General features: G+C 43.8%; 1 protein-coding gene across 3 annotated transcripts in view; it reads left to right on the top strand.

Moving 5' to 3' along the window:
- LOC115155757 (exportin-4) overlaps positions 1-21,272 on the top strand; it is a 47,068-nt gene extending 25,796 nt beyond the window's left edge. Inside the window, exons 12-22 of one of the 3 annotated variants that reach the window (XM_029702680.1) lie at positions 472-617; positions 7,445-7,622; positions 8,970-9,129; positions 12,626-12,795; positions 12,981-13,155; positions 16,554-16,847; positions 17,001-17,181; positions 18,557-18,690; positions 18,814-19,062; positions 19,169-19,261; positions 19,389-21,272. In XM_029702680.1, coding sequence (XP_029558540.1) covers positions 472-617; positions 7,445-7,622; positions 8,970-9,129; positions 12,626-12,795; positions 12,981-13,155; positions 16,554-16,847; positions 17,001-17,181; positions 18,557-18,690; positions 18,814-19,062; positions 19,169-19,261; positions 19,389-19,586 — 1,978 coding nt within the window. In that variant the 3' untranslated portion in view covers positions 19,587-21,272. Of the gene's footprint in view, positions 1-471; positions 618-7,444; positions 7,623-8,969; positions 9,130-12,625; positions 12,796-12,980; positions 13,156-16,553; positions 16,848-17,000; positions 17,191-18,556; positions 18,691-18,813; positions 19,063-19,168; positions 19,262-19,388 lie in introns of all 3 variants that reach the window. The other 2 variants (XM_029702681.1, XM_029702682.1) reach the window with 2 other exon arrangements.
- Positions 21,273-27,710: the final 6,438 nt, after the last annotated feature.

Below are 27,710 nucleotides of genomic sequence, written 5' to 3'. Positions count from 1 at the left end.
GTATGAAATCTTCTCAGGTTTTGGCCTGCCATATGAGTTCTGTTATACTCACAGACACCATTCAAACAGTTTTAGAAACTTTAGAGTTTTCTATCCAAATCTACTATCTGTTATATGCATATTCTCGTTTCTGGGCAAGAGTAGTAACCAGTTTAAATCTAGTACGTTTTTTTATCTGGCCGTGCAAATACTGCCCCCTAGCCCCAACAGGTTAACAAGAAATTTGTGGAGTGGTTGAAAAATGAGTTTTAATGACTCCAGCCTAAGTGTATGTAAACTTCTGACTTCAACTGTATAAATGTATGTATATGTACAGTTGAAGTCTGAGATTTACATACACTTAGGTTGAAGTCATTAAAACTCGTTTTTCAATCACTCCACAAATTGGTTGAAAACTCCACACACACCTCTTGCTATTAGACTATCCCCTAGCTGTGTAAACATGATTCTGACCTGTGGGTGTGTGGTCAGTCTGTTGGAGGAGCGGGTGACGCGGCTCCACGGCCAGCTCCAGAGGACCCAGCAGCACCTCATGAACTCGTCTAACCCCGGATCAGTGGACCGCAAGGTCCTGGACGACCTCTACGAAGACATCCACTGGCTCATACTGGTCTCAGGTCAGTGGATTACTGGGATCATATTTACTCAGAATAGTCCACTCAGAAAATATTTTTTGGGTTTAATTATAAGGCACGATTTCCAACATAAGGCACTATCAATCAATCAATCAATCAATCAAATGTATTTATAAAGCCTTTTTTACATCAGCAGATGTCACAGTGCTATACAAAACCCCAGCCTAAAACCCCAAACACCAAGCAATGCAGATGTAGAAGCATGGAGGCTAGGAAAAACTCCTTAGAAAGGCAGGAACCTAGGAAGAAACCTAGAGTGGAACCAGGCTCTGAGGGGTGGCCAGTCCTCTTCTGGCTGTGCCGGGTGGAGATTATAAGAGTACATGCATTAAGGCCAGATTGTTCTTCAAGATGTTCAAACGTTCATAGATGACCAGCAGGGTCAAATAAAACCACAGTGGTTGTAGAGGGTGCAACAGGTCAACACCTCAGGAGTAAATGTCAGTTGGCTTTTCATAGCTGAGCATTCAGAGTTAGAGACAGCAGGTGCGGTAGAAAGAGAGCGTGTCGAAAACAGCAGGTCCGGGACAAGGTAGCACATCCGGTGAACAGGTCAGGGTTCCATAGCCGCAGGCAGAACAGTTGAAACTAGAGCAGCAGCACGACCAGGTGGACTGGGGACAGCAAGGAGTCATCAGGCCAGGTAGTCCTGAGGCATGGTCATAGGGCCCAGGTCCTTTGGGTGAGAGAGATATTGCAGCATAGATACTGGAGGCTGAGACGGGTGGGGTCAGGACACTGTGGCCCCGTCCGACGATACCCCCGGACAGGGCCAACCAGGCAGGACATAACCCCACCCACTTTGCCAAAGCACAGTCCCCACACCACTAGACGGATATCAACAGACCACCAACTTACTACCCTAAGACAAAGCTGAGTATAGCCCACGAAGATCTCCTCCACCACACAAGCCCGATGGGCCACAAAACCGGACGGGAAGATCCCATGTGACTCAAGTAACGCACCCCTCCTAGGGACAGTATGGAATGGCACTAGTGAGTCTCTCCCCGTAATAGGGTCAGAGGCAGAGATCCAAGTGGAGACGGGAGCCAGCAAAGAAGAGACAGCAAGGGTGGTTTGTCGCTCCAGTGCCTTGCCGTTCACCTTCGCACCCCTGGGCCTGACTACACTCAATCATAGGACCTATTGAAGTGACGAGTCATCAGTAAAGACTTAATGGTTGAGACAGAATCTGCGTCTCTCACATGGATAGGCAGACCATTACATAAAAATGGAGCTCTAAAGGAGAAAGCCCTTCCTCCAGCTGCTTGCTTAGAAATTCTAAGGACAATAAGGAGGCCTGAGTCTTGTGACCGTAGCGAAAGCATAGGTACGTACAGCAGGACCAAATCAGAGAGATTAGGTAGGAGCATTGCACTAGTCTAATCTAGAAGTGACAAAAGCATGGATTAGCTTTTCTGCATAATTTTGGGACAAAACGTTTCAGATTTTTTGCAATATTCTTGATATGTTTGTCAAAAGAGAGCTCAGGGTCCTGAGTAACGCCGAGGTCCTTCAGTTTTATTTGAGACGACACCATCAAGATTATTTTCTAATTACATTTTTTTATTTCACCTTATTTATTTCACACACTGCGACCTGGCCAAGATAAAGCAAGGCAACAAACAACAACACAGAGTTACACATGGAATAAACAAGCGTACAGTCAATAACACAATAGAAAAAAAGAAAGTCTATATACAGTGTGCAAATGGTGTGAGGAGGTAAGGCAATAAATAGGCCATAGTAGCGACGTAATTACAATTTAGCAAATTAACACTGGAGTGATAGATGTGCAGATGAGGATGTGCAAAAGAGCAGAAAAGTAAATAACAACTATGGGGATGAGTAGGTAGATTGGGTGGGCTATTTACAGATGGGCTATGTACAGCTGCAGTGATCGGTTAGCCGCTCAGATAGCTGATGTTTAAAGTTAGTGAGGGAAATATAAGTCTCCAGCTTCAGCGATTTTTGCAATTCGTTCCAGTCATTGGCAGCAGAGAACTGGAAGGAAAGGCGGCCAAATGATGTGTTGGCTTTGGGGATGACCAGTGAGATATACCTGCTGGAGCGTGTGCTACGGGTGGGTGTTGTTACGGTGACCAGTGAGCTGAGATAAGGCGGAGCTTTACCTATTAAAGACTTATAGATGACATGGAGCCAGTGCGTCTGGCGATGAATATGTAGCGAGGGCCAGCCAACGAGAGCATTCAGGTCACAGTGGTGAGTGGTATATGGGGCTTTGGTGACAAAACGGATGGGACTGTGATAGACTGCATCCAGTTTGTTAAGTTGAGTGTTGGAGGCTATTTTGTAAATGACATCACCGATGTCGAGGATAGGTAGGATAGTCAGTTTTACGAGGGTATGTTTGGCTTCGTGAGTGAAGGAGGCTTTGTTGCGAAATAGGAAGCTGATTCTGGATTTCATTTTGGAGATGTTTAATATGAGTCTGGAAGGAGAGTTTACAGTCTAGCCAGACACCTAGGTATTTGTAGTTGTCCACATATTCTAAGTCAGAACCGTCCAGAGTAGTGATGCTAGTCGGGCGGGCAGGTGCGAGCAGCGAATGGTTGAAAAGCATTTAGTTTTACTAGCGTTTAAGAGCAGTTGGAGGCCACGGAAGGAGTGTTGTATGGCATTGAAGCTCGTTTGGAGGTTAGTTAACTAGGCAAGTCAGTTAAGAACAAATTCTTATTTACAATGATGGCCTAGGAACAGTGGGTTAACTGCCTTGTTCATGGGCAGAACGACAGATTTTTTTACCTTGTCAGCTCGGGGATTCGATCGAGCAACCTTTTGGTTACTGGCCCAACGCTCTAAACACTAGGCTACCTCTCCCGCCCCATCCTTATGTCTGAAACACAGGCTTCCAGGGTAGGGAATTTTGGGGCTTCACCATGTTTCATCGAAATGTACAGCTAGCTGTGTGTCGTCCGCATAGTGAAAGTTGACATTGTGTTTCCGGATGATATATTTATATGTATACAGTGGGGGAAAAACGTATTTGATCCCCTGCTGATTTTGTACGTTTGCCCACTGACAAAGAAAGGATCAGTCTAATTTTAATGGTAGGTTTATTTGAACAGTGAGAGACAGAATAACAACAAAAATATCCAGAAAAACGCATGTCAAAAATGTTATAAATTGATTTGCATTTTAATGAGGGAAATAAGTATTTGACCCCCTCTCAATCAGGAAGATTTCTGGCTCCCAGGTGTCTTTTATACAGGTAACGAGCTGAGATTAGGAGCACACACTTAAAGGGAGTGCTCCTAACCACAGCTTGTTACCTGTAAAAAAGACACCTGTCCACAGAAGCAATCAATCAATCAGATTCCAAACTCTCCACCATGGCCAAGACCAAAGAGCTCTCCAAGGATGTCAGGGACAAGATTGTAGACCTACACAAGGCTGGAATGGGCTACAAGACCATCGCCAAGCAGCTTGGTGAGAAGTTGACAACATTTTGGTGTGATTATTCGCAAATGGAAGAAACACAAAAGAACTGTCAATATCCCTCGGCCTGGGGCTCTATGCAAGATCTCACCTCGTGGAGTTGCAATGATCATGAGAACGGTGAGGAATCAGCCCAGAACTACACAGAAGGATCTTGTCAATGATCTCAAGGCAGCTGGGACCATAGTCACCAAGAAAACAATTGGTAACACACTACGCCGTGAAGGACTGAAATCCTGCAGCGCCCACAAGGTCCCCCTGCTCAAGAATACATATACATGCCCGTCTGAAGTTTGCCAATGAATATCTGAATGACTCAGAGGACAACTGGTGAAAGTGGTGTGGTCAGATGAGACAAAAATGGAGCTCTTTGACATCAACTCAACTCGCCGTGTTTGGAGGAGGAGGAATGCTGCCTATGACCCCAAGAACACAATCTCCACCGTCAAACACGGAGGTGGAAACATTATGCTTTGGGGGTGTTTTTCTGCTAAGGGGACAGGACAACTTCACTGCATCAAAGGGACGATGGACAGGGCCATGTACCGTCAAATCTTGGGTGAGAACCTCCTTCCCTCAGCCAGGGCATTGAAAATGGGTCGTGGATGGGTATTCCAGCATGACAATGACCCAAAACACACGACCAAGGCAACAAAGGAGTGGCTCAAGAAGAAGCACATTAAGGTCCTGGAGTGGCCTAGCCAGTCTCCAGACCTTAATCCCATAGAAAATCTGTGGAGGGAGCTGAAAGTTTGAGTTGCCAAACGTCAGCCTCGAAACCTTAATGACTTGGAGAAGATCTGCAAAGAGGAGTGGGACAAAATCCCTCCTGAGATGTGTGCAAACCTGGAGGCCAACTACAAGAGACGTCTGACCTCTGTGATTGCCAACAAGGGTTTTGCCACCAAGTACTAAGTCATGTTTTGCAGAGGGGTCAAATACTTATTTCCCTCATTAAAATGCAAAACATTTTATAACATTTTTGACATGCATTTTTCTGTTTTTTGTTGTTCTGTCTCACTGTTCAAATAAACCTACTATTAAAATTATAGACTGATCAATTCTTTGCAAGTGGGCAAACGTACAAAATCAGCAGGGGATCAAATACTTTTCCCCCCTGTGCGTGTGTGTGTATGTATGTGTGTATATATATATATACATACTGCTCAAAAAAATAAAGCGAACACTTAAACAACACATCCTAGATCTGAATGAAATAAATAATCTTATTAAATACTTTTTTCTTTACATAGTTGAATGTGCTGACAACAAAATCACACAAAAATAATCAATGGAAATCCAATTTATCAACCCATGGAGGTCTGGATTTGGAGTCACACTCAAAATTAAAGTGGAAAACCACACTACAGGCTGATCCAACTTTGATGTAATGTCCTTAAAACAAGTAAAAATGAGGCTCAGTAGTGTGTGTGGCCTCCATGTGCCTGTATGACCTCCCTACAACGCCTGGGCATGCTCCTGATGAGGTGGCGGATGGTCTCCTGAGGGATCTCCTCCCAGACCTGGACTAAAGCATCTGCCAACTCCTGGACAGTCTGTGGTGCAACGTGGCGTTGGTGGATGGAGCAAGACATGATGTCCCAGATGTGCTCAATTGGATTCAGGTCTGGGGAATGGGCGGGCCAGTCCATAGCATTAATGCCTTCCTCTTGCAGGAACTGCTGACACACTCCAGCCACATGAGGTCTAGCATTGTCTTGCATTAGGAGGAACCCAGGGCCAACCACACCAGCAAATGGTCTCACAAGGGGTCTGAGGAGCTCATCTCAGTACCTAATGGCAGTCAGGCTACCTCTGGCGAGCACATGGAGGGCTGTGCGTCCCCCCAAAGAAATGCCACTCCACACCATGACTGACCCACCGCCAAACCGGTCATGCTGGAGGATGTTGCAGGCAGCAGAACGTTCTCCACGGTGTCTCCAGACTCTCACGTCTGTCACGTGCTGTGTCAACCTGCTTTCATCTGTAAAGAGCACAGGGCGCCAGTGGCGAATTTGCCAATCTTGGTGTTCTCTGGCAAATGCCAAACGTCCTGCACGGTGTTGGGCTGTAAGCACAACCCCCACCTGTGGATGTCGGGCCCTCATACCACCCTCATGGAGTCTGTTTCTGACCGTTTGAGCAGACACATGCACATTTGTGGCCTGCTGGAGGTCATTTTGCAGGGCTCTGGCAGTGCTCCTCCTGCTCCTCCTTGCACAAAGGCGGAGGTAGCGGTCCTGCTGCTGGGTTGTTGCCCTCCTACGGCCTCCTCCACGTCTCCTGATGTACTGGCCTGTCTCCTGGTAGCGCTTCCATGCTCTGGACACTACGCTGACAGACACAGCAAACCTTCTTGCCACAGCTCGCATTGATGTGCCATCCTGGATGAGCTGCACTACCTGAGCCACTTGTGTGGGTTGTAGACTCCGTCTCATGCTACCACTAGAGTGAAAGCACCGCCAGCATTCAAAAGTGACCAAAACATCAGCCAGGAAGCATAGGAACTGAGAAGTGGTCTGTGGTCACCACCTGCAGAACCACTCCTTTATTGGGGGTCTTGCTAATTGCCTATAATTTCCACCTGTTGTCTATTCCATTTGCACAACAGCATGTGAAATTTATTGTCAATCAGTGTTGCTTCCTAAGTGGACAGTTTGATTTCACAGAAGTGTGATTGACTTGGAGTTACATTGTGTTGTTTAAAGTGTTCCCTTTATTTTTTTGAGCAGTGTGTGATATATATATATATATATATATATAACCTTGTGTTGGATACATGGCTCATTTCTATCAGTGGTCCCTTGTTGTTTTATGCATGGATTTATCGTGTAACAAATCTTTTTAGCATTCAGTCCGTTTTAGGTTTCATTTTATGCTAATGGAACATAACTGCACTCTGGGGGGCATAGACTATGTCCTAAGATCTCCTTAGTTGTTTTTAGGGACTAAATTTAGTCTGGGAGGCAGGCTGCGCTGGTGTATTGGTGCATGGCAGGAATGTTGGTTCGTGGAGGGCCAGGCCACCAGTTGTGCAACTGCTTTGATGTATAGTACATTTTAGCATTCCCATTGGCTACAGAATTCCCCTTCAGTGTGTAACTCAATTTGCACCCCTAGTTGGTTCTCTCTTAGTATGCTCAGAGTTTTCTAGGGTATCCTAGCAACTGATAAAGAATGGCATTGGTAGTAATTTATTAGTGGACCGCTTCACTGCAGTGAGCATGATGTTTGCTCTGTTTGAGAACGTTTTCTTCTGAAAGTGCCTCCATAACAGATTGTTTCTGGCAAGTGCGAGTCCTAGTTGTAATTGTGAATGCAAATGATTTGTGTGTGTGCATGTGTTCCAGGCTACCTCCTGGCAGATGACCCTCAGGGTGAGACTCCTCTGATCCCGGCTGAGGTGATGGAGTATTCTATCAACCACTCTACTGAGGTAGACATCAACACCACCCTGCAGATATTGGGCTCCCCTGGAGAGAAGGCCTCCTCTATCCCAGGATGCAACAGGACAGACTCCGTCATCAGGTAAGGGAGGGACTACTTAATTGCAAACACCTAGTTTCGTATCAAATTCCCAGATCTAAATTGGATGGCTGGTTTGAAAGGAATGACTAAAACCTACAGACACTCAGGCCCCCCGTCAGTGGACCAGAGTTGCTCATCTCCGCTATAAATCCATCAACTAATGGGTCTAAAACGCACTGTCTCGGTCAGTGATCTAATGAACAGCATGGACAGTCTCCCCTCATTGTGCTCTGTCACGTTCACACCAGTGCGCTGTCTGTCCGGAGTGTGCCTTGTAAAAACCTACTGTCCCGTGGCATGGCAGCAGCCTTTTCCTTATAGTATTTTCTAGGCGGGGCACAAAGGTCCACATAGCACTACACAGGCCATCTGGCACAGAAACTGTCCATTGAAGCCAACAGAAGGCCTTTTTAGGCGGCAACAGATCTAGGTATTGGTTCCTCGCACCACCAGTACAATACAATGGTAGGGGAAATATTACGTACAGTGCAGGGTCAATGAGCCACCCATGTGTGTGCACGCATTTGGGTGTGGTGCCAGCGCCACAGAGGGGGAATGCCCTGGCACAGACCCAGCCATGCCAGCCGTTCACACACACACACACACACACACACACACACACACACAAACAGGATCTTGGGGACACACATGATGGCGTAGCGGCCTAGCCAGCCTTAGAGCAGCCCCAGCACCAGCCCTCCCAGCCCCAGACCACCACTCCCCAACATTCATTTAAGGCAGGGCCGGGTGCTGATAAGACTAGTAGGGGGCTGGGGTAGTGTGTGCGTGTCTGCACGCGTGCTTTTGGGGTCGGGGGTTACATGGGCAATCATATAGGGAATTTGAGGTGGTGGGGGTCGTGATAGTGGGCTCTGGATTGTTCTTTGTGGGGGCGAGGGGCACAGGGACAGAGGAATGGAAAGGCAAGAGGCCGGGCATCGGATTTCCTAATAACACTGTGCGACCCCGGCTCTGTTAATGTCAATGGGCTTTTATTTTTGCAAACAATGTGAAACAGTGCACTGTCATGCTGTGTGGGCACGTACTGAGGCCCATCTCTTACATACAGAACACTAAGCTGCACTAAGCCCTCAATCTCTCTGGACTTTGTCACGTGTGTGTGGTCATTTGTTGTGTGTGTCAACGTGGTCATTTGTTGTCGGAGTTACTGAAATGAACAGACTAAATCCCCACTTCTTTCTTTTGTTCTTCCCCTCCCCTCTTGCTCATCCTGGCATTGGCTTCTTATTACAATTTATCCACCTCCTTTTTCCTCCTCTCTCTCTTTTGCCATTTCTTTCTCTTTAACCTCTATCATTCCTTCACTCTCCCTGTCCCCTCTGTCAGGTTGTTGTCAGCGGTGTTGAGGACGTCGGAGGTGGAGTCCAGGGCCACCAGGGCCAGTCTGACAGAGCTGCTCAGCCCTCAGATGGGGAAGGACATTGTGTGGTTCCTCAGACGCTGGGCCAAGACGTACCTACTGGTGGACGAGAAACTCTACGGACAGGTACAACTACCAGACTAGGGATGTGACAAATGGAGAAAAGAATCTTAACGTTTAAACTGCCATTTCTTAAAAGGGTTTTCCGTTAAAACAATAAGACAAATTCACACAGTTCCATGTGAATTCACAATGCAGATGGTCTACATCGTGCTTCCCGCTGACAGAGAATACCTTATTTATGCTGCTGGTGCTTTTCAGGAGAGTAGCGCGTGTAGCTCGTTGTCATCCAATCACAAGTCATCAAACCGGCACTTGGCTACAGTCATAGAGCTAGAGCCTCCAAGTGGCAAGTTATTAGGATATTCTAGGCTAATCAATGGAAGATGGAATTAAAATTACAGAACTAAAAGTTAAATGAGAAGGACCGGCTACAACACCAAGAGCCAGCAGTTAGTAATAATCTGAATGGATTTGTTGTTATTTACTGTAGGATTCAGAAGGGGAGAAAGTTATGTAGTCTCAATTAGCCTAGCTGACATTAGCTAGCTGCTTATCTCAGTTTGAGGCAGTCAAGACAGAGATACTATGTAATCAGATGAGATGGTAAATACAGTGCATTCGGAAAGTATTCAGACCCGTTGACTTTATCCACATTTTGTTACGTTACAGCCTTATTCTAAAATGGATTAAACAGTTTTTTCCCCTCAATCTACAAACAGTAATCAATAATGACAGTGAAAACAGGGTTAGAAATGTTTGCAAATTTAGAAAAAGTTAAAAACAGATACCTTATTTACATAAGTATTCAGACCCTTTGCTATGAGACTCAAAATTGAGCTCCAGTGCATCCTGTTTCCATTGATCATCCTTGAGCTGTTTCTACAACTTGTGGTAAATTCTCAGTGCTAGAGGCATCACAACAGACACCCTGGTTCGAATCCAAGCAGTATCACAACCGGCCGTGATTGGAGTCCCATAGGTCGGCGAGCAATTGGCCCAGCGTTGTCCGGGTTTGGCCGGTGTAGGCAGTCATTGTAAATAAGAATTTGTTCTTAACTGACTTGCCTAGTTAAATAAAAGTTAAAGAAAAAACTAAATAAAATTAAAAAAAGTTGTTTTTTTCCCCTCCTAACGTTACAGGATTGTTTCATTAGGTATTTGTAACAATTTTTATTTTCACTTTATGATGATGATCGGTACCTGTTAGTGGTAGTTTTGTGATAACTGCACTGTGAATTACATTTTGTAATAAAAAAAATATACTCTACCTTTAAAAAGTTTGGGGTCACTTAGAAATGTCCTTGTTTTTCATTAAATGAGTTGCAAAATGAATAGGAAATAGTCAAGACCTTGACAAGGTTATAAATAATGATTTTTAATAATTGTGTCCTTCAAACTTTGCTTTCGTCAAATAATCTTCCATTTGCAGCAATTACAGCCTTGCAGACCTTTGGAATTCTAGTTGTCAATTTGTTGAGGTAATCTGAAGAGATTTCACCCCATGCTTCCTGAAGCACCTCCCACAAGTTTGTTAGATGGGCACTTCCTACGTACCATACGGTCAAGCTGCTCCCACAACAGCTCAATAGGGTTGAGATCCGGTGACTGTACTGGCCACTCCATTATAGACAGAATACCAGCTGACTGCTTCTTCCTTAAATAGTTATTGCATAGTTTGGAGCTGTGCTTTGGGTCATTGTCCTGTTGTAGGAGGAAATTGGCTCCAATTAAGCGCCGTCCACAGGGTATGGCATGGCGTTGCAAAATGGAGTGATAGCCTTCCTCCTTCAAGATCCCTTTTACCCTGTACAAATCTCCCACTTTACCACCATCAAATCACCTCCAGACCATCACATTGCCTCCACCATGCTTGACAGATGGCGTCAAGCAGTCCTGCATCTTTTAATTTGTTCTGCGTCTCACGAATGTTCTTCTTTGTGATCCGAACACCTCAAACTTAGATTGGTCTGTCCATAACACTTTTTTCCAGTCTTGCGTCTGTTCTTTTGCCCATCTTAATCCTTTATTTTTATTGGCCAGTCTGAGATATGGCTTTTTCTTTGCAACTCTGCCTAGAAGGCCAGCATCCCAGAGTCGCCTCTTCACTGTTGACGTTGAGACTGGTGTTTTGCGGGTACTATTTAATGAAGCTGCCAGTTGAGGACTTGTGAAGCGTCTGTTTCTCAAACTAGACAGTTGTGCACCGGGGCCTCCCACTCTTTATATTCTGGTTAGAGCCAGTTTGCGCTGTTCTGTGAAGGGAGTAGTACACAGCGTTGTACGAGATCTTCAGGTTCTTGGCAATTTCTCGCATGGATTAGCCTTCATTTCTCAGAACAAGAATAGTCTGACGAGTTTCAGAAGAAAGTTCTTTGTTTCTGGCCATTTTGAGCCTGTAATCGAACCCACAAATGCTGATGCTCCGGATACTCAACAAGTCTAAAGAAGGCCAGTTTTATTGCTTCTTTAATCAGAACAACAGTTTTCAGCTGTGCTAACATTATTGCAAAAGGGTTTTCTAATGATCAATTAGCCTTTTTAAAATGATAAACTTGGATTAGCTAACACAATGTGCCATTGGAACACAGGAGTGGTGGTTGTTGATAAATGGCCTCTGTACGTCAATGTAGATATTCCATAAAAAATCTGCCGTATCCAGCTACAATAGTCATTTACAACATTAACAATGTCTACACTGTGTTTCTGATCAATTTGATATTTTAATGGATGAAAAATGTGCTTTTCTTTCAAAAACGAGGATATTTCTAAGTGACCCTAAACTTTTGAACGGAAGGGATTTTTTTTCCTTAACGTTAAGGATCACAATTTTGTTGAAACGTTCACACCCCATACACCAGACACCACTGTCTGATTTTGTCTTAATGTGGTCGTCCATAATAACACTTCTCACTCCAACCCTCTGAGTGTGAAGGCCCTATAACATGGTGCAGCAGGTAGCCTAGTGGTTAGAGCGTTGGGCCAGTAACCGGAAGGTTGCTCGATCGAATCCCAAAGCTGACAAGGTAAAAATCTGTGGTTCTGACCCTGAACAAGGCAGTTAACCCATTGTTCCTAGGCTATTATTGTAAATAAGAGTTTGTTCTTTACTGACTTGCCTAGTTAAACAAAGTTTAAATAAAACAATAACACTGGCATGGTAATGGACTTGGCATGGATTTGACAGATGACTTGAAATGCCAGGGATTGTCCTCCATCACTGTCTACAGTAGCTAAGCTCTGAGAGCTCTCTTAAGTGTTCTTAAAGTAGCCCTCTAAAGCCCTCCTTGTAGAGTTGTGTTATGTTTACACCACCAGTGTAATTTCACCTAAACCCCAGTGTACTCTCTGGAAGTGTGTCTTGTAAAACCGGGTTCGCTGTGGGTTGTGGCATGGTGTGGAGCAGTGCAGTATACCACTGGACTGGACCGTGCAGCCAGTTCACTGACATCAGCTGCCATGGCTATTTATGATGTGATCTGTTCAAGTGTTGCAGTGATTTTCATCTGTCCCTCAAACCATTTCACACCTATCTTTCTCACTCTTTTCATCCCTCCTTCAGATCAGTATACCTCTGAGCACTGCATTCGGGGCTGACACGGAGGGGGCCCAGTGGATTGTGGGATACCTGCTGGAGAAAGTGATCAACAACCTGTCTGTGTGGAGCTCTGAACCTGAACTGGCTAACGACACGGTGGAGCTACTGGTCTGTCTGGTGGAGAAGAGGGAGAGGTTCGACACTGACTTATGTATCCCAACTTGAACAATGCACAAACAAACATCTAGTTAGCAAATAAGCCCAAACTTTGGTGCTTGAAACAACTACCCCTTGTGGTGGAGTGATAGTAGATGAGAAAATGTATCTCGCCAATGATTATCACATGCCAACAAACCTTTCTCCATCCCTCCTCTCTCAGGGCCAACATAGTGGTGCAGTGTGAGAACTGGTGGAACTTAGCAAAGCAGTTTGCCAGCCGCAGCCCTCCCCTGGACCTGCTGTCCAGCTCAGTACAAAGGACCCTGATGAAGGCCCTGGTTCTGGGGGGCTTCGCACACATGGACTCAGACACCAAGCAGCAATACTGGACCGAGGTAGGGAATCCTATAGAACCCCAAAGACCACAAAGCCTACCTTTTTCTAAAATGAATCTTATTTCAATTGATTTTAAACCTAACCATACTGATAACCTTAAGCCTAACTTTACATTTAAATTAAGACCAAAAATACATTGTTTTCATGAATTTTTACAATCTGCCAATTTGGATTTTGTGTCCTTGGTAACTCTTGGAAACCCTACCAAACAGTGCTCACCTTACTGCTGTCCCCCACACACTCAGCAACGATGGTATTAATGAATGATGTTTTACGTTCTGTTGTGTGCCTCCATGTTGTCAGTACATACTTCATGTCCCACATCTCATCAATGTGATGGCTTGTTGAAGTAATGTTGTTAATGCCATGTATCGTGTTTGAGAGCTCACGCTTTGTACTTGCAGCGCAAAAATTGTAATATTTCTTCATCAGGGCCAACAGTTTTTCAACATGGCATCTTGTATTCTGGTTCTAGATATGCCATTAGGGCAAGGTTCCCCAACTGGTGGCCCGCGGGATGAATTTGGCCCGCGGGTGATCTCATTTGGCCCCCCATGTTTTCTGAGCCCCCAAATTTGTAATTTTTTACGTAGACTAAAAACACCAGCAAATCAGCTCCAAGTGATTTTTTTTTTTAAATGTTGGAAATCTGTTCCAAAGTATTCCCACACAAGAGATATGTGATTGTATACAAATGTAAGCAAGGTTTGAAATTCATCTCTGTTTGGGCTTCTTGCGGTCAATTTGTAATTACAGCTGAAGTCGGAAGTTTACATACACCTTAGCCAAATACATTTAAACTCCGTTTTTCACAATTCCTGACATTTAATCCTAGTAAAAATTCCCTGTTTTAGGTCAGTTAGGATCACCACTTTATTTTAAGAATGTGAAATGTCAGAATAATAGTAGAGAGTGATTTATTTCAGCTTTTATTTCTTTCATCACATTCCCAGTGGGTCAGATGTTTACATACACTGAATTAGTATTTGGTAGCATTGCCTTTAAATTGTTTAACTTGGGCGAAACGTTTCGGCTAGCCTTCCACAAGCTTCCCACAATAAGTTGGGTGAATTTTGGCCCATTACTCCTGACAGAGCTGGTGTAACTGAGTCAGGTTTGTAGGCCTCCTTGCTCGCACACGCTTTTTCAGTTCTGCCCAAAAATGTTCTATAGGATTGAGGTCAGGGCTTTGTGATGGCCACTCCAATACCTTGACTTTGTTGTCCTTAAGCCATTTTGCCACAACTTTGGAAGTATGCTTGGGGTCATTGTCCATTTGGAAGACTTATTTGCGACCAAGCTTTAACTTCCTGACTGAGGTCTTGAGATGTTGCTTCAATATATCCACATAATTATCCTACCTCATGATGCTATCTATTTTGTTAAGTGCACCAGTCCCTCCTGCAGCAAAGCACCCCCACAACATGATGTTGCCATCCCTGTGCTTCACGATTGGGATGGTGTTCTTCGGCTTGCAAGCCTCCCCCTTTCTCCTCCAAACATAACGATGGTCATTATGACCAAACAGTTCTATTTTTGTTTCATCAGACCAGAGGACTTTTCTCCAAAAAGTACGATCTTTGTCCCCATGTGCAGTTGCAAACCGTAGTCTGGCTTGTTTATGGCGGTTTTGGAGCAGTGGCTTCTTCTTTGCTGAGTGGCCTTTTCAGGTTATGTCGATATAGGACTCGTTTTACTGTGGATATAGATACTTTTGTACCCGTTTCCTCCAGCATCTTCACAAGGTCCTTTGCTGTTCTGGGATTGATTTGCACTTTTCGCACCAAAGTACGTTCATCTCTAGGAGACAGAACGCGTCTCCTTCCTGAGCGGTATGACGGCTGCGTGGTCCCATGGTGTATATACTTGCGTACTATTGTTTGTACAGATGAACGTGGTACCTTCAGCCGTTTGGAAATTGCTCCCAAGGATGAACCAGACTTGTGGAGGTCTACAATTTGTTTCCGGCGGTGTTGGCTGATTTCTTTTGATTTTCCCATGATATCAAGCAAAGAGGCACTGAGTTTGAAGGTAGGCCTTGAAATACATCCACAGGTACACCTCCAATTGACTCAAATGATGTCAATTAGCCTATCAGAAGCTTCTAAAGCCGTGACATAATTATCTGGAATTTTCCAAGCTGTTTAAAGGCACAGTCAACTTAGTGTATGTAAACTTCTGACCCATTGAAATTGTGATTAAGTGAAATAATCTCTGTAAACAATTGTTAGAAAAATTACTTGTGTCATGCACAAAGTAGATGTCCTAACTGACTTGCAAAAAGTATAGTTTGTAAAAAGAAATTTGTGGAGTGGTTGAAAAACGAGTTTTAATGACTCCAACCTAAGTGCATGTGAACTTCCGACTTCAACTGTATGTTCTGGCCCCCTGACCATCTGCTCGAGAAAAAAATTGGCCCTCGGCTGAATCTAGTTGATGATCCCTGCATTAGGGTATTGAAGCCGACGTCCTCTACCATTTAACAATGGCTGCATATCAACTGCAGTCATTGCTGTGATTTTCTCACTCCGCCCATAATCGCACTTCTGACAGAAATGGTTTGGCTCTCACGGTGCCTCTTTTTCAGCATTGCACCTGTATTGCCACTGTAGCTCAATTCTACCTCACAAAGTTTGCATTTCATCACCTTCTCATTTAACTTCTCAAAGTACTGCCATACAGAACTTCGCAGCTGTCGCTTCCCTGTCTCTCTCTTTCATTTTTACAACTGTTAACGACTATCTGTGGCAAATCATTTTTTTTCTTCTTAGCGTTACCGATCCCAAATTCGTTTAAACGTCATACCCCTACATGGAACCCCCCCCCCCAATCTGAATCCCTGAATGGAACTAACTTGCGCACACACGCCTTTCCAAGGACCCAGAGAAATGGAGCTATAACTGAAAGTCGCAAGTGTAATTTCCCTTCCTCTATATAGGCTCTCTTTACCATAGACTTTAGTTGGTAACAAGTTGTGAGCTCAAATGTCTTTTCCCTACTATGGTGATTCTATTTAACCACTCTCCCTATAGACTTCAGTAGTAACAAACGGCGAAGCCAAAACCATTAGACCTCCCTAGAGTCTATGGTTTGATAATGATCCTCATAATGATCTTGAAGGCCATTCTATAGTAATGCAAGATGACTCCAAAGCCATTAGTAGAGGTCTATGAATGAGACGGCAGCTGTCTTGCCTTCCAGCTGCTGTGACTAGTGTGTACAGTACAGTAGCCCATTCAAGAAGAGGTGGGAATGAAAATAGCCTGCAGCTGATCTTTGTCTCTTCTTCCCCGCTCTCCTTCTTTGGGGGTTGGGGCTAGGTTACTGTAAAGCACTTTGTGACAAATGTTGTTGATTGATCACCTCTCTCTCCCTTCCTCCTTTTCTCTTCCTCCAGGTGCTGCACCCCCTCCAGCAGCGCTTCCTCAACCTGATCAACCAGGAGAACTTTCCTCAGATCTGTCAGGAGGAGAGTGTGAAGCGGGAGATCGTCGCCACCCTGGAGGCTCTGTGTGGCATCGCCGAGGCAACGCAGATCGACAACGTGGCGTCTCTCTTCAGCTTCCTCATGGACTTCCTGTCCAGTTGCATCGGCCTGATGGAGGTGTACCGCAACACGCCCGAGACGATCAACCTCATCATTGAGGTGTTCGTGGAGGTCGCCCACAAACAGATCTGCTACCTTGGAGAGGTGAGGATAGCAAAAACACTTAATCGCTTTAATAATAACTACACACTTAGAATTACAAATCCCTACACTTGTATTATGTGTAGAGCAATGTAATCGGATATGGGGCTTCCACTGGAAAGAGTTAACAGCCACCTTCTCCCTCTCTGACCCCAGTCTAAGTCTATGAAGCTTTACGAGGTGTGCCTGACGCTGCTGCAGGTCTACTCTAAGAACAACCTGGGCAGGAAGAGGGCTGATGTGGCTGCTGAGGAGGACCAGTACCAGGACCTGCTGCTCATCATGGAGCTGCTCACCAACCTGCTCTCTAAGGAGTTCATTGACTTCTCAGACACAGGTGTGGACGGTGGGTGTGTGTACATCTCCACCATCCCCAATGACATCAGTCTGCATTTATGTATGATACTTTAAGTTCCTAGTTAGTTATCAATACTTATCAAATTTTATTGATCACATACACATATTTAGCAGATGTTATTACGGGTGTAGCGAAATGCCTATGTTCCTAGCTCCTAGGGAGTGCAGTAATATCTAACAATACACACAAATCTAAAAGTAAAATAATGGAATTAAGAAATATATAAATTAGGACTAGCAATGTTGGAGTGGCATTGACTAAATACAGTATATACATATGAGATGAGTAAAGCAGTATGTAAACATTAAAGTGACTAGTGTTCCATTATTAAAGTGGCCAGTGATTATATGTACATAGAGCAGCAGCCTCTAAGGTGCAGGGCTGAGTAACCAACCGGGTGGTAGCCGGCTTGTGATGGCTATTTAACAGAATGATGGCCTTGATAGAAGCTGTTTTACAGTCTCTCAGTCCCAGCTTTGATGCACCTGTACTGACCTCGCCTTCTGGATGGTAGCGGGGTGAACAGGCAGTGGCTCAGGTGGTTGTTGTCCTTGATGATCTTTTTGGCCTTCCTGTGACATCGGTTGCTGTAGGTGTCCCGGAGGGCAGCCAGTGTGCCTCCGGTGATGCGTTGGGCAGACCGCACCACCCTCTGGAGAGCCCTGCGGTTGCGGGTGGCGTAGTTGCAAATACCAGGCGGTGATACAGCCTAACAGGATGCTCTCAATTGTGCATCTGCAAAAGTTTCTAGGGGTCTTGGGGGCTAAGCCGTAGGCACTGTTGCACCTTCTTCATCACACTGTCTGTGTGGGTGGACCATTTCAGATTGTCAGTGACGTATACACCGAGAAACTTGAAGCTTTTCACCTTCTCCACTGCGATCCCGTCGATGTTTATAGGGATGTGCTCACGCTGCTTCTTCCTGAAGTCCACGATCAGCTACTTTGTTTTGACATTGAGGGAGAGGTTGTTTTCCTGGCACCACTCTGCCTCCCTGTAGGCTGTCTCGTCATTGTTGGTAATCAGGCGTACTACTGTTGTGTCGTCTGCAAACTTGATGATTTGAGTTCGGAGGCGTGTGTGGCCACGCAGTCAAGATTGAACAGGGAGTACAGAAGGGGGCTGAGCACGCACCCTTGTCGGGCCCCTGTGTTGAGGATCAGTGAAGTGCAGGTGGTGTTTCCTACATTCACCACCTGGGGGCGGCCCGTCAGGAAGTCCAGGACCCAGTTGCATAGGGTGGATTTCAGACCCATGGCCCTGAGCTTGATGATGAGCTTGGCGGGTACTATGGTGTTGAAGGCTGAGCTATAGTCAACTTACAGAATCCTCTGGTATGTGTGTGTGTGTGTTGATGGTGGAACAGATGAGGTTTTCCGGGGTCAGGAGCAGGGTTCGGGAGCGGCAGGTCGGTCGGTGTCGGCTGCAGACGTAGTTCTGTTTGGCGTCAACATCATTCTGCCTCTCATGTCTCAGGACCTACTCAAGGTAAGACCCAGGGCCCAGTCCCAATACTTAAACAATGCTTCTTCCTTACTTGAAGTAATCACTGATGTACATTCTGTCACTGTACTACAAACTGTTGTTAAACTGGTTTGTCTGTGTTTTCAGTTCCCGTCTCTGTGTAACCAGTATTACAAGCTTATCACGTTCATCTGTGAGATCTTCCCTGAGAAGATCCCCCAGTTACCAGAGGAGCTGTTTAAGAGTCTCATGTACTCCCTAGAGCTGGGCATGACATCCATGAGTTCAGAGGTCAGCCAGCTGTGTCTGGAGGCTCTGTCTCCTCTGGCCGAGCAGTGTGCCAAGACCCAGGAGAAAGACACGCCCCTCTTCATCGCCACACGCCACTTCCTCAAGGTGAGACACCCCCTCCTGGGATTTCCTCCTAACTACAAGGTCTGCTTCATTCCATTATGCTCAGAAAGTGGAAATGTTTTGTAATGGAAAATCTCTCCCTCTCTAGTTGGTGTTTGACATGCTGGTACTGCAAAAACACAACACAGAGATCACAGTGGCAGCGGGAGAAGCTCTCTATACACTAGTGTGCCTGCATCAAGTGAGTATCCTTTGTTTTTAAACTTCCTTCACACATGTATCTCATTCTTTTTATTGGCTCTGGTGATCTGGACGTTGTACCTCCTGTCGGCCTCATATGATGATGTCATTTCCTATTCTCTCTCCAGGCGGAGTACCAGGAGCTGGTGGAGTCTCTGCTCGCCACCCAGCGAGACGCCGTCATCTACCAGAGACTGGCCGATGCCTTCAACAAGCTGACAGCCAGCAGCACGCCGCCCAGCATGGACCGCAAGCAGAAGGTGGCCTTCCTCAAGAGTCTGGAGGAGTTTGTGTCCAATGTAGGGGGGCTACTTTGTGTCAAATAACTATTAGCTCCCCTTCCTCCTAGCCCCTCTATATCCAACCCGCTCACAGATGATCTACCTACCTACCTTGACCACATCTGACCATGCCAAACCATTGAGAAGACGGACAGACTGAGCTGATGAGCTGCACTATTAGACTGTGTGGGGAAAAAAATAGGTGAGGTTGAGACACTGAAGGGAGCTTGTGGTGTGGACTGGACCAGGGTGTGGTTTGGGCAGGTTCACACCCGCTCCTCCCCCTAACCCCTCCTTTTTCCTCAAAGTCCCACAGCGCGAACTTACAGTGGCTTCGGGGATGAAGATTTGGGTGGTGGAGGGTCAAAGAGGGATGGACTTGCCCGCTGTACCCCTCTGTCCCATCATCCAATCATTGTTTACGGTTACCAGTGGGAGGGTTGGGATGAACACAGGAGGAGGGGCCAATCTGTTCTGAGAACGCTATGCCCCTCCCTCTCTCTCTCCCCATGCCCATACCCTCTCTCCCCTCCCAGAGTGCCTTGGTTTTCTTGTTTGTGTCGTGTGTCGACTCCAGTGTGTCTGTGGCCAAGCTGAGAGGTGTCTTACAGCAACAACTGTGCCTGTCACACACACCAAAAACACAGTGGAAGAACACACACACACACATCTCCATGACCACAAGAGGCTAGATCCCACCACCTTCAGGTTGCTGAACCTGTTAATTGGAGGGCCTATGACAAAAAAACGATTCACTTCGTCTTCATCAAGGGTGTATATATGTTTTCCAAAAAAAGTGGGACATTTTTTTAAAACAATGACTGGAAAGTTTTTATAAGATGGCAGAGAAGCTGAAATTTTATGGTTATGGATCACTTGAAGAAAAAGGGGGCAAGTTTGAAAACTTTGGATTTTGTTTTGATTTCTTTATTGTTCTAGATTGTAATGTTATTCTATGCCACCCTTTTGTCTCAGTCCTGACTGCCCACAGCCAATATCCAGAAAATTGGAGGCCTTAGGAAGTTTGGGCCCCTGAAGTTTAGCGATCTTCTCTCTAGTTATATTTTTCTATGTCACAGCCACTATCTCCATTTCAAAACACACTGAATGGAAGCAATAACAAACCAAAAAAGGAACAGAGCCACTTGTTGTAACCATGGCATTTGAGATGGACTCACTGCCCTTCCTCTGTTTAGACCACTACCCTGGTTATTTTGGAATGCCTGACTGAACTGTATTGAAATGTAAAAGTGTACATAAAGTTATTATATAAAATATGAAGTTGTTTTTCCTCTTCTGTATAAAGTTTTTTTCTCAATGTCCTGTTATACAGAATATGCAAACAAGTACAACATCAGTTTTGATCATTCTTGTAAACTTAACTCAAAGTGCTTTCAACATCTCTGAAATAAAAATAGTTGAAATTAGAAATTATTTTCAGAAAATGACATTTACTGAAGTAAATGTGGTGATATGTTTTTAAGCTTTCAAAATGTTTTAGTTTGAAAATTCTGAATTGTTTGTGGCAGTTGATTTAGGTTTAGAATGTTGAAGCTTGCATTCTGCCATTGAAATGAATGGGGATACGACACGCTTTATAGTTTGAAGTAGGAATGGTAGAAAACCTGTGAAGCCATCTAAGTTGAGTCAGTCTGCACATGTGAACATTGGGGTGGTCTTTGTAGCTGAAATGCATTAAGAACAATCAATGGTGAATACAAATTTAGCCTTTGAAGTCTGGAGTTTCTATGCTAATTTTTGAAAGTTATAGTTCAATAATATAATCAAATCTTTTGACAAGCAATGTAAGTTGTTAATTTGTACATGTCAAAGTTGGTTTGGAGTTTGTACCTTAACAGTTCAACACAAGTGGTGAATCCAAATACTTATGGAGCTTTATACAAAAAAATGTAAGCTGTATACAAGCACACCATTCCAGACCAGTCTGCACGTTTTATAGTTTAAATGGCATTTCCATCTTCCAACAGTTGCAGACTAGTGACGACCAGAATTTTCCCCATTAAAGTATATGGCCGCTGAAATGCATTGGGATTTCTAATATGGTTATAATGTGAAAAGTATAAGTAGTATCCCAAAAATGTTTTACAAGCACACTGACAATCATCAGTACCAGTGCCCGTCTGCATGTGTTAAATGTGTAGTTCACTATTTTAAAACGATGTTAGATGGTTCCTCACCCTGAAAGTAGTCTATGGGCCAGGAGAAACTATAATCCATTGTTCAGTTTTCTTTAAACAGCCACTACAACACAAGCTAACAATCAATGGAAGTGATGGGGGCATATGAGCATGTTTTGTTTTAATCGCCAAATCACCTTAAGTAACATCAAACCAAATACGGAGTTTGTTTGAATAGATTCTCGGTGATTTTGACAATACTTCCATTGATTGTTAGCATGTGGTGGCTAATGTTAGTTTTAGTTTGTAGTGACTGTTTAAAGATAACTGAACCATGGATTACAGTTTCTCAGGGGGAGGGACCATCTAACATCAAGTTGTAAAATAGTGAACTACTCCTTTAAAGTGAAAGTTATTTATAATTGTTACATGGAGAAAATCGAACCTCCCTGAAATAAAAACGTATGGCCCTCCCTTCAGCAAAATATATTTAACCTAATCCTCCCTGAACTCTTAAGTGACCTTCCCCTATATATTAAACAATAATTAAGTGGATAGAGAACATGCCTACCATTTATCCTCACTTCTTGGACAGACCAGAGCCTAATGAAGTTTTAGAATTCAGAATTCCAGAATTCTTCATCCTGTAAGCATTACATGGCAACGCAGGAATTTTGATAGCGCTGTGGGCCAGAAGGTTGTTGGTTCACAGACCACCATGGACAAACGAGTAGGGGTGGAAAAATGCATAACATTTCATGCAATTCTAGTCATTTTACACTTTAATACCACACATATTACAGGCTAAGAATGAACATAGATATGCCTGTGTTCATCTTATCTCCAACACCAAATCTGTATGTCTTGTTTGCAACGAAACTGGCCCTGTTTGCAAATAAAGTCTAAGTCATTAGGCCTAACTTTTGAAGGAATCATGCTCAGATTCCTATCTTTCCATCCCAGACAGTAGGCCTACCGACACAGAAACATGTAAGCTTTAACTGCTAGCTACTCTTCTTCCATGGCTTGACCCAAGGAGAGGTCACAAGTGTTTCCCTAAAAGCTGTCTGAGTTTAAACATCTTCTATTGTACAGAAAGTGAATAGCTTAATCAATTGATAGTGACAGAATTAGATTACTTCACAAGCAAAGTCATTTTTTTGTCGTCTCAGCTATAGAAGGTTGTAGCTCTTCCTCAATGTCAAAGAAACGAAACAATGATATCCCCATATGCATCGGTGTCACGTTTTTCCCAGGTATTTTACAGCTTGTTTGTAGCATAAAGCATTGCGGACCAAAGCGCTGTTATACAGTAGATCACTTTAAATAAATAAATCTGTTTTGTTATCTTCAATCTTAAACTAACAAGGTGTAGGCCTGTGCTTTTTGCCACTCATTTTAATAAAAGTTAGGCCTATGGCATACCCCCTCAATTCTTCCTGACAGGAAGAAGGTAGGCTATTTAAAGTGCATAGTGGGTGGGAGAATTGGCTGACAAATCTATGGTTATAGCAAACTATATCCTAATAGTCTGTCGAACAGGTAGGCCTACCTCTTATTTATAAAATAGCAAGAAATAGTCTCCAACACAAAGCACTGTTAGTAAATTCTTTTAAAAACTGTTGAAATTATTTAATTATGCCTACTTTCAGCACCAAGCGATGTCCATTTCCGATTGATTGTGCCTAAGCTGCTGCTTCAAGTTTTAGCACCACAATGTAAATTACTAGAATCTGGCTTATTGTGAAGTCAATAACTCTGATAAATACATAATAGAAGTAGCAAGCTATCAAAGTTGACCTCCGGTCCTCATCTTCGCGCTCTCCTCAAACTGAACAGAGCATAGGCTATTAGCAAGATATTGCTTTTTTTGGACTAGCCTAATAAATAAATACAAGTTGTGCAGAAACATTTGACTCTCCTAAACGAACGATATTTAGGCCTAAAGGCCGAGACAATAAGACACGTTGGCAGAATAAACTCAACAACACCTTTGTTGTATCACAAAACCGGATAGCAACCTCTGTCCAGTGAAGTCCACAAAGTATATTGCATGTACAGTAACAGACAGTTACATGACCTACGGACCTACAGCATGGTTAATGTTTCCAACATTTTCGCACCACTAAACAACTATTGATTTTGAATCGGAGAGTTACTTCAAGTCGTAAACAGAAGCTGCCTCCAATTTTCCAGCACCATTTCAACTTCAACATTTCAACATCATCAAATCACCTCTGCCTAGTTTAATACAACGAAAACTAAAAGATACCAAAATCAATTTAGTCCAATCAACTTAAGCTTAATATGTGGCTGTCCATGGTTCTGATTTATGTGTTTGTGTTCATACAAGTAGAAAAACATATTGACTCAACCTGCTTGTAGAGAAACGCCAATGCCATCCTATTGTCATGACGTTGGCCTGTGGGTAATGTTTATGACCCCCCCCCATAAATACCTTTCTCCCTTCCCTCTCTCTCTGACTCTACTGAAGGACTCTTGAATAGCCTTTGTTAAACATAGAGAGTCTGGGAACATCAAACAAGTGGGGGGAAAGGAACCGTATTTCGGTAATAGAACCAGTTGAAAATATGCGTTGGTACTTAATGTATATGATGTCTGTTTGGTTGTCATCTGAGACATTATGACTGATGACAGGACGACATAAACTGTATCTGGGAAAGTCTACACATTCTAGTCATCAGATTCACATGGAATTGTTGTGCAATTTAAATGTTTAAATATGACACTATTTGTGAAAAGATGAAATGTAATTTTAGCTTCCAAATGAGAAAATTGGGTTTTCATAAGGTTAGAGCTCTGCTCAATCAGTGGCCCACCCCTGTGAAGAGACATGGGTTATAAACTATGAAACACACCCTTCTCTCCCTCCACTATATAAGCCCTTGACGAAAATGTAACCTTCTGTTCCGAGTACGCGAGGCCTGCAGCCTCGGCGTTTAAAGGGCAAATAACTTTCTGTTCCGGGTACATTAGGGCGACGGTCCGATGTCAGAAGGATTCAGATAATAACTACAGAACTAAGTCAACCTCAGCGTGAGCTTTGGTTGCAAATGGTATGAACTTTGAACTCTTATTCACTACAGAAGTGATACCTCCTAGCCATTGAGTTAGCAGCGGCCACTGTAAATGTGGGCTAGGAAAGGACGGACGACGTAACTAGTCTAACACACAACGACGATACTACAACGTATCCCATTTACCACCAGAGACATTCTTCCGAGGACAGCAAAATCTCTGTTGGGCAACACGGCCAGCATCTACGACCAACCTACCGAAGCGCAGCTCAGAGTAAATATTTATTGCATTTTCCTTTTCCAAATGGGCGGTAATTTAGAATGCATAAGATACTGTATTTACGAAGCTTAGCTTCTCCCTTTGTTCCTCAGTCTTCCCGCTCTTTCACTCAAACCCAACCGTCTCCGTCTCCGTCGGAAGATAACAGCTCTATAAACACTCTTTCGTGGTGACCCGACTTCCTAGTTAATTACATTTACATGATTAGCTTAATCAGGTAATATTAATTACAGAGATAGGATTTTATAGAATAGCATGTCATATCACTTAATCCGGCATAGCCAAAGACACGACACTATTCTCTTTCATGCTCGCTGGCTTCCCTTGCCATATTATGCTCGCTCACATCAATGAGCACTGCAAGTCCCACCACACCCATCTCATAGGTTTTTAGGAGCACATACCCACGTGGGTGATTGAAAGATGAACTGTGGTCACACACTCCAGTCCAGTTGGTTGTAATGTGCCTTAAAGTTGGTTGCCAACTGACATATAAAGTCCACAGAAGACTACTACTACTACTACTACTACAGATATTATATGTGGCACATGCCATGATGGAGAAAAGTGTCAGTCAAACGGACTGTCTTGCATATTTTTGATATATATATATATATTGTTCTACTTTCTACCTCTTTTTCTCCCCAATTCCGTGATATCCTATTGGTAGTTACAGTCTTGTCCCATCATTGCAACTCCCGTACAGACTCGGGAGAGGCGAAGTTCGGGAGCCATGCATCCTCCAAAACATGACCCTGCCAAGCCACACTGCTTCTTGACACACTGCACGCTAAACTAGGAAGTCAGTAATGAGAGATTGGAAACCCTAATTGGTCTACATGGACAAGTTCTTGTCTGGTTTAGATCTTATCTGTCGGAAAGATATATTTTGTCTCTGTGGACGGTTCCGTTTTAGGGCCGCTATTGTTTTCATTATATATTCTACCTCTTGGTGACGTCATTCGGAAACAGAACTTTCACCACTATGCGGACGACACACTGCTGTACATTTTGATTAAACATGGTGAAGCCTTAAAAGTGCCTGCACTGGAAGCCTGTGTTTCAGACATAAGGAAGTGGATGGTGGAAAATGTTTTACTTTTAAACTCGGACAAAACAGCGATGCTAGTTCTAGGTTCCAAGAAACAAAGTGATCTGCTGTTGGATCTGACAATTAATCTTGATGGTACAGTCATCCCAAATAAAACTGTGAAGGACCTCTGTGTTACTGTGGACCCTGATCTCTCTTTTGACGAACATATCAAGAATATTTCAAGGACAGATTTTCTTCCATCTTCGGAATATTGCAAAAATCTTTAACTTTTTGTCCAAAAATGGACAAAAGCTAATCTTTTGTCACTTCTAGATTAGACTACTGCAATGCTCCACTCTCCGGCTACCCAGATAACGCACTAAATAAACTTCAGTTACTGCTAAACGCGGTTGCTAGAATCTTTCCTAGAAGCGTAAAATTTGATAATATTACTCCAATGCTAGTCTTCCTGTTTAAGCTAGGGCTGATTTCAAGGTTTTACTGCTAACCTACAAAGCATTAGATGGGCTTGTTCCTACCCATTTCTCCGATTTGGTCATGCCGTACATACAGTTGAAGTCGGAAGTTTACATATACTTTAGCCAAATACATTTCAACTCAGTTTTTCACAATTCCTGACATTTAATCATAGTAAAAATGTCCTGTCTTAGGTCAGTTAGGATCACCACTTTATTTTAAGAATGTGAAATGTCAGAATAATAATAGAGAGAATTATTTATTTAATATTTTATTTCTTTCATCACATTCCCAGTGGGTCAGAAGTTTACAAACACTCAATTAGTATTTGGTAGCATTGCCTTTAAATTGTTTAACTTGGGTCAAACGTTTTGGGTAGCCTTCCACAAGCTTCCTACAATAAGTTGGGTGAATTTTGGCTATTCCTCCTGACAGAGCTGGTGTAACTGAGTCAGGTTTGTAGGCCTCCTTGATCGCACACACTTTTTCAGTTCTATCCACAAATTTTCTATAGGATTGAGGTCAGGGCTTTGTGATGGCCACTCCAATACCTTGACTTTGTTGTCCTTAAGCCATTTTGCAATAACTTTGGAAGTATGCTTGGGGTCATTGTCCATTTGGAAGACCCATTTGCGACTAAGCTTTAACTTCCTGACTGATGTCTTGAGATGTTGCTTCAATATATCCACATAATTTCCTACCTCATTATGCCATCTATTTTGTGAAGTGCACCAGTCCCTCCTGCAACAAAGCACCCCCACAACATGATGCTGCCACCCCGGTGCTTCACGGTTGGGATGGTGTTCTTCGGCTTGCAAGTCTCCCCCTTTCTCCTCCAAACATAACGATGGTATTTATGGCCGAACAGTTTTATTTTTGTTTCATCAGACCAGAGGACATTTCTCCAAAAAGTACGATCTTTGTCCCCATGTGCAGTTGCAAACCGTAGTCTGGCTTGTTTATGCCGGTTTTGGAGCAGTGGCTTCTTCCTTGCTGAGCGGCCTTTCAGGTTATGTCGATATAGGATTAGTTTTACTGTGGATATAGATACTTTTGTACCTGTTTCCTCCAGCATCTTCACAAGGCCCTTTGCTGTTGTTCTGGGATTGATTTGCACTTTTCGCACCAAAGTACATTTATCTCTAGGAGACAGAACGCGTCTCCTTCCTGAGCGGTATGATGGCTGTGTGGTCCCATGGTGTT

This window comes from Salmo trutta, chromosome 20, assembly GCF_901001165.1.
Source record: "Salmo trutta chromosome 20, fSalTru1.1, whole genome shotgun sequence".
Taxonomy (NCBI): Eukaryota; Metazoa; Chordata; class Actinopteri; order Salmoniformes; family Salmonidae; genus Salmo; species Salmo trutta.
Note: the sequence above shows the minus strand (reverse complement) of the source record. Positions and strands in the feature narration are given on the sequence as shown.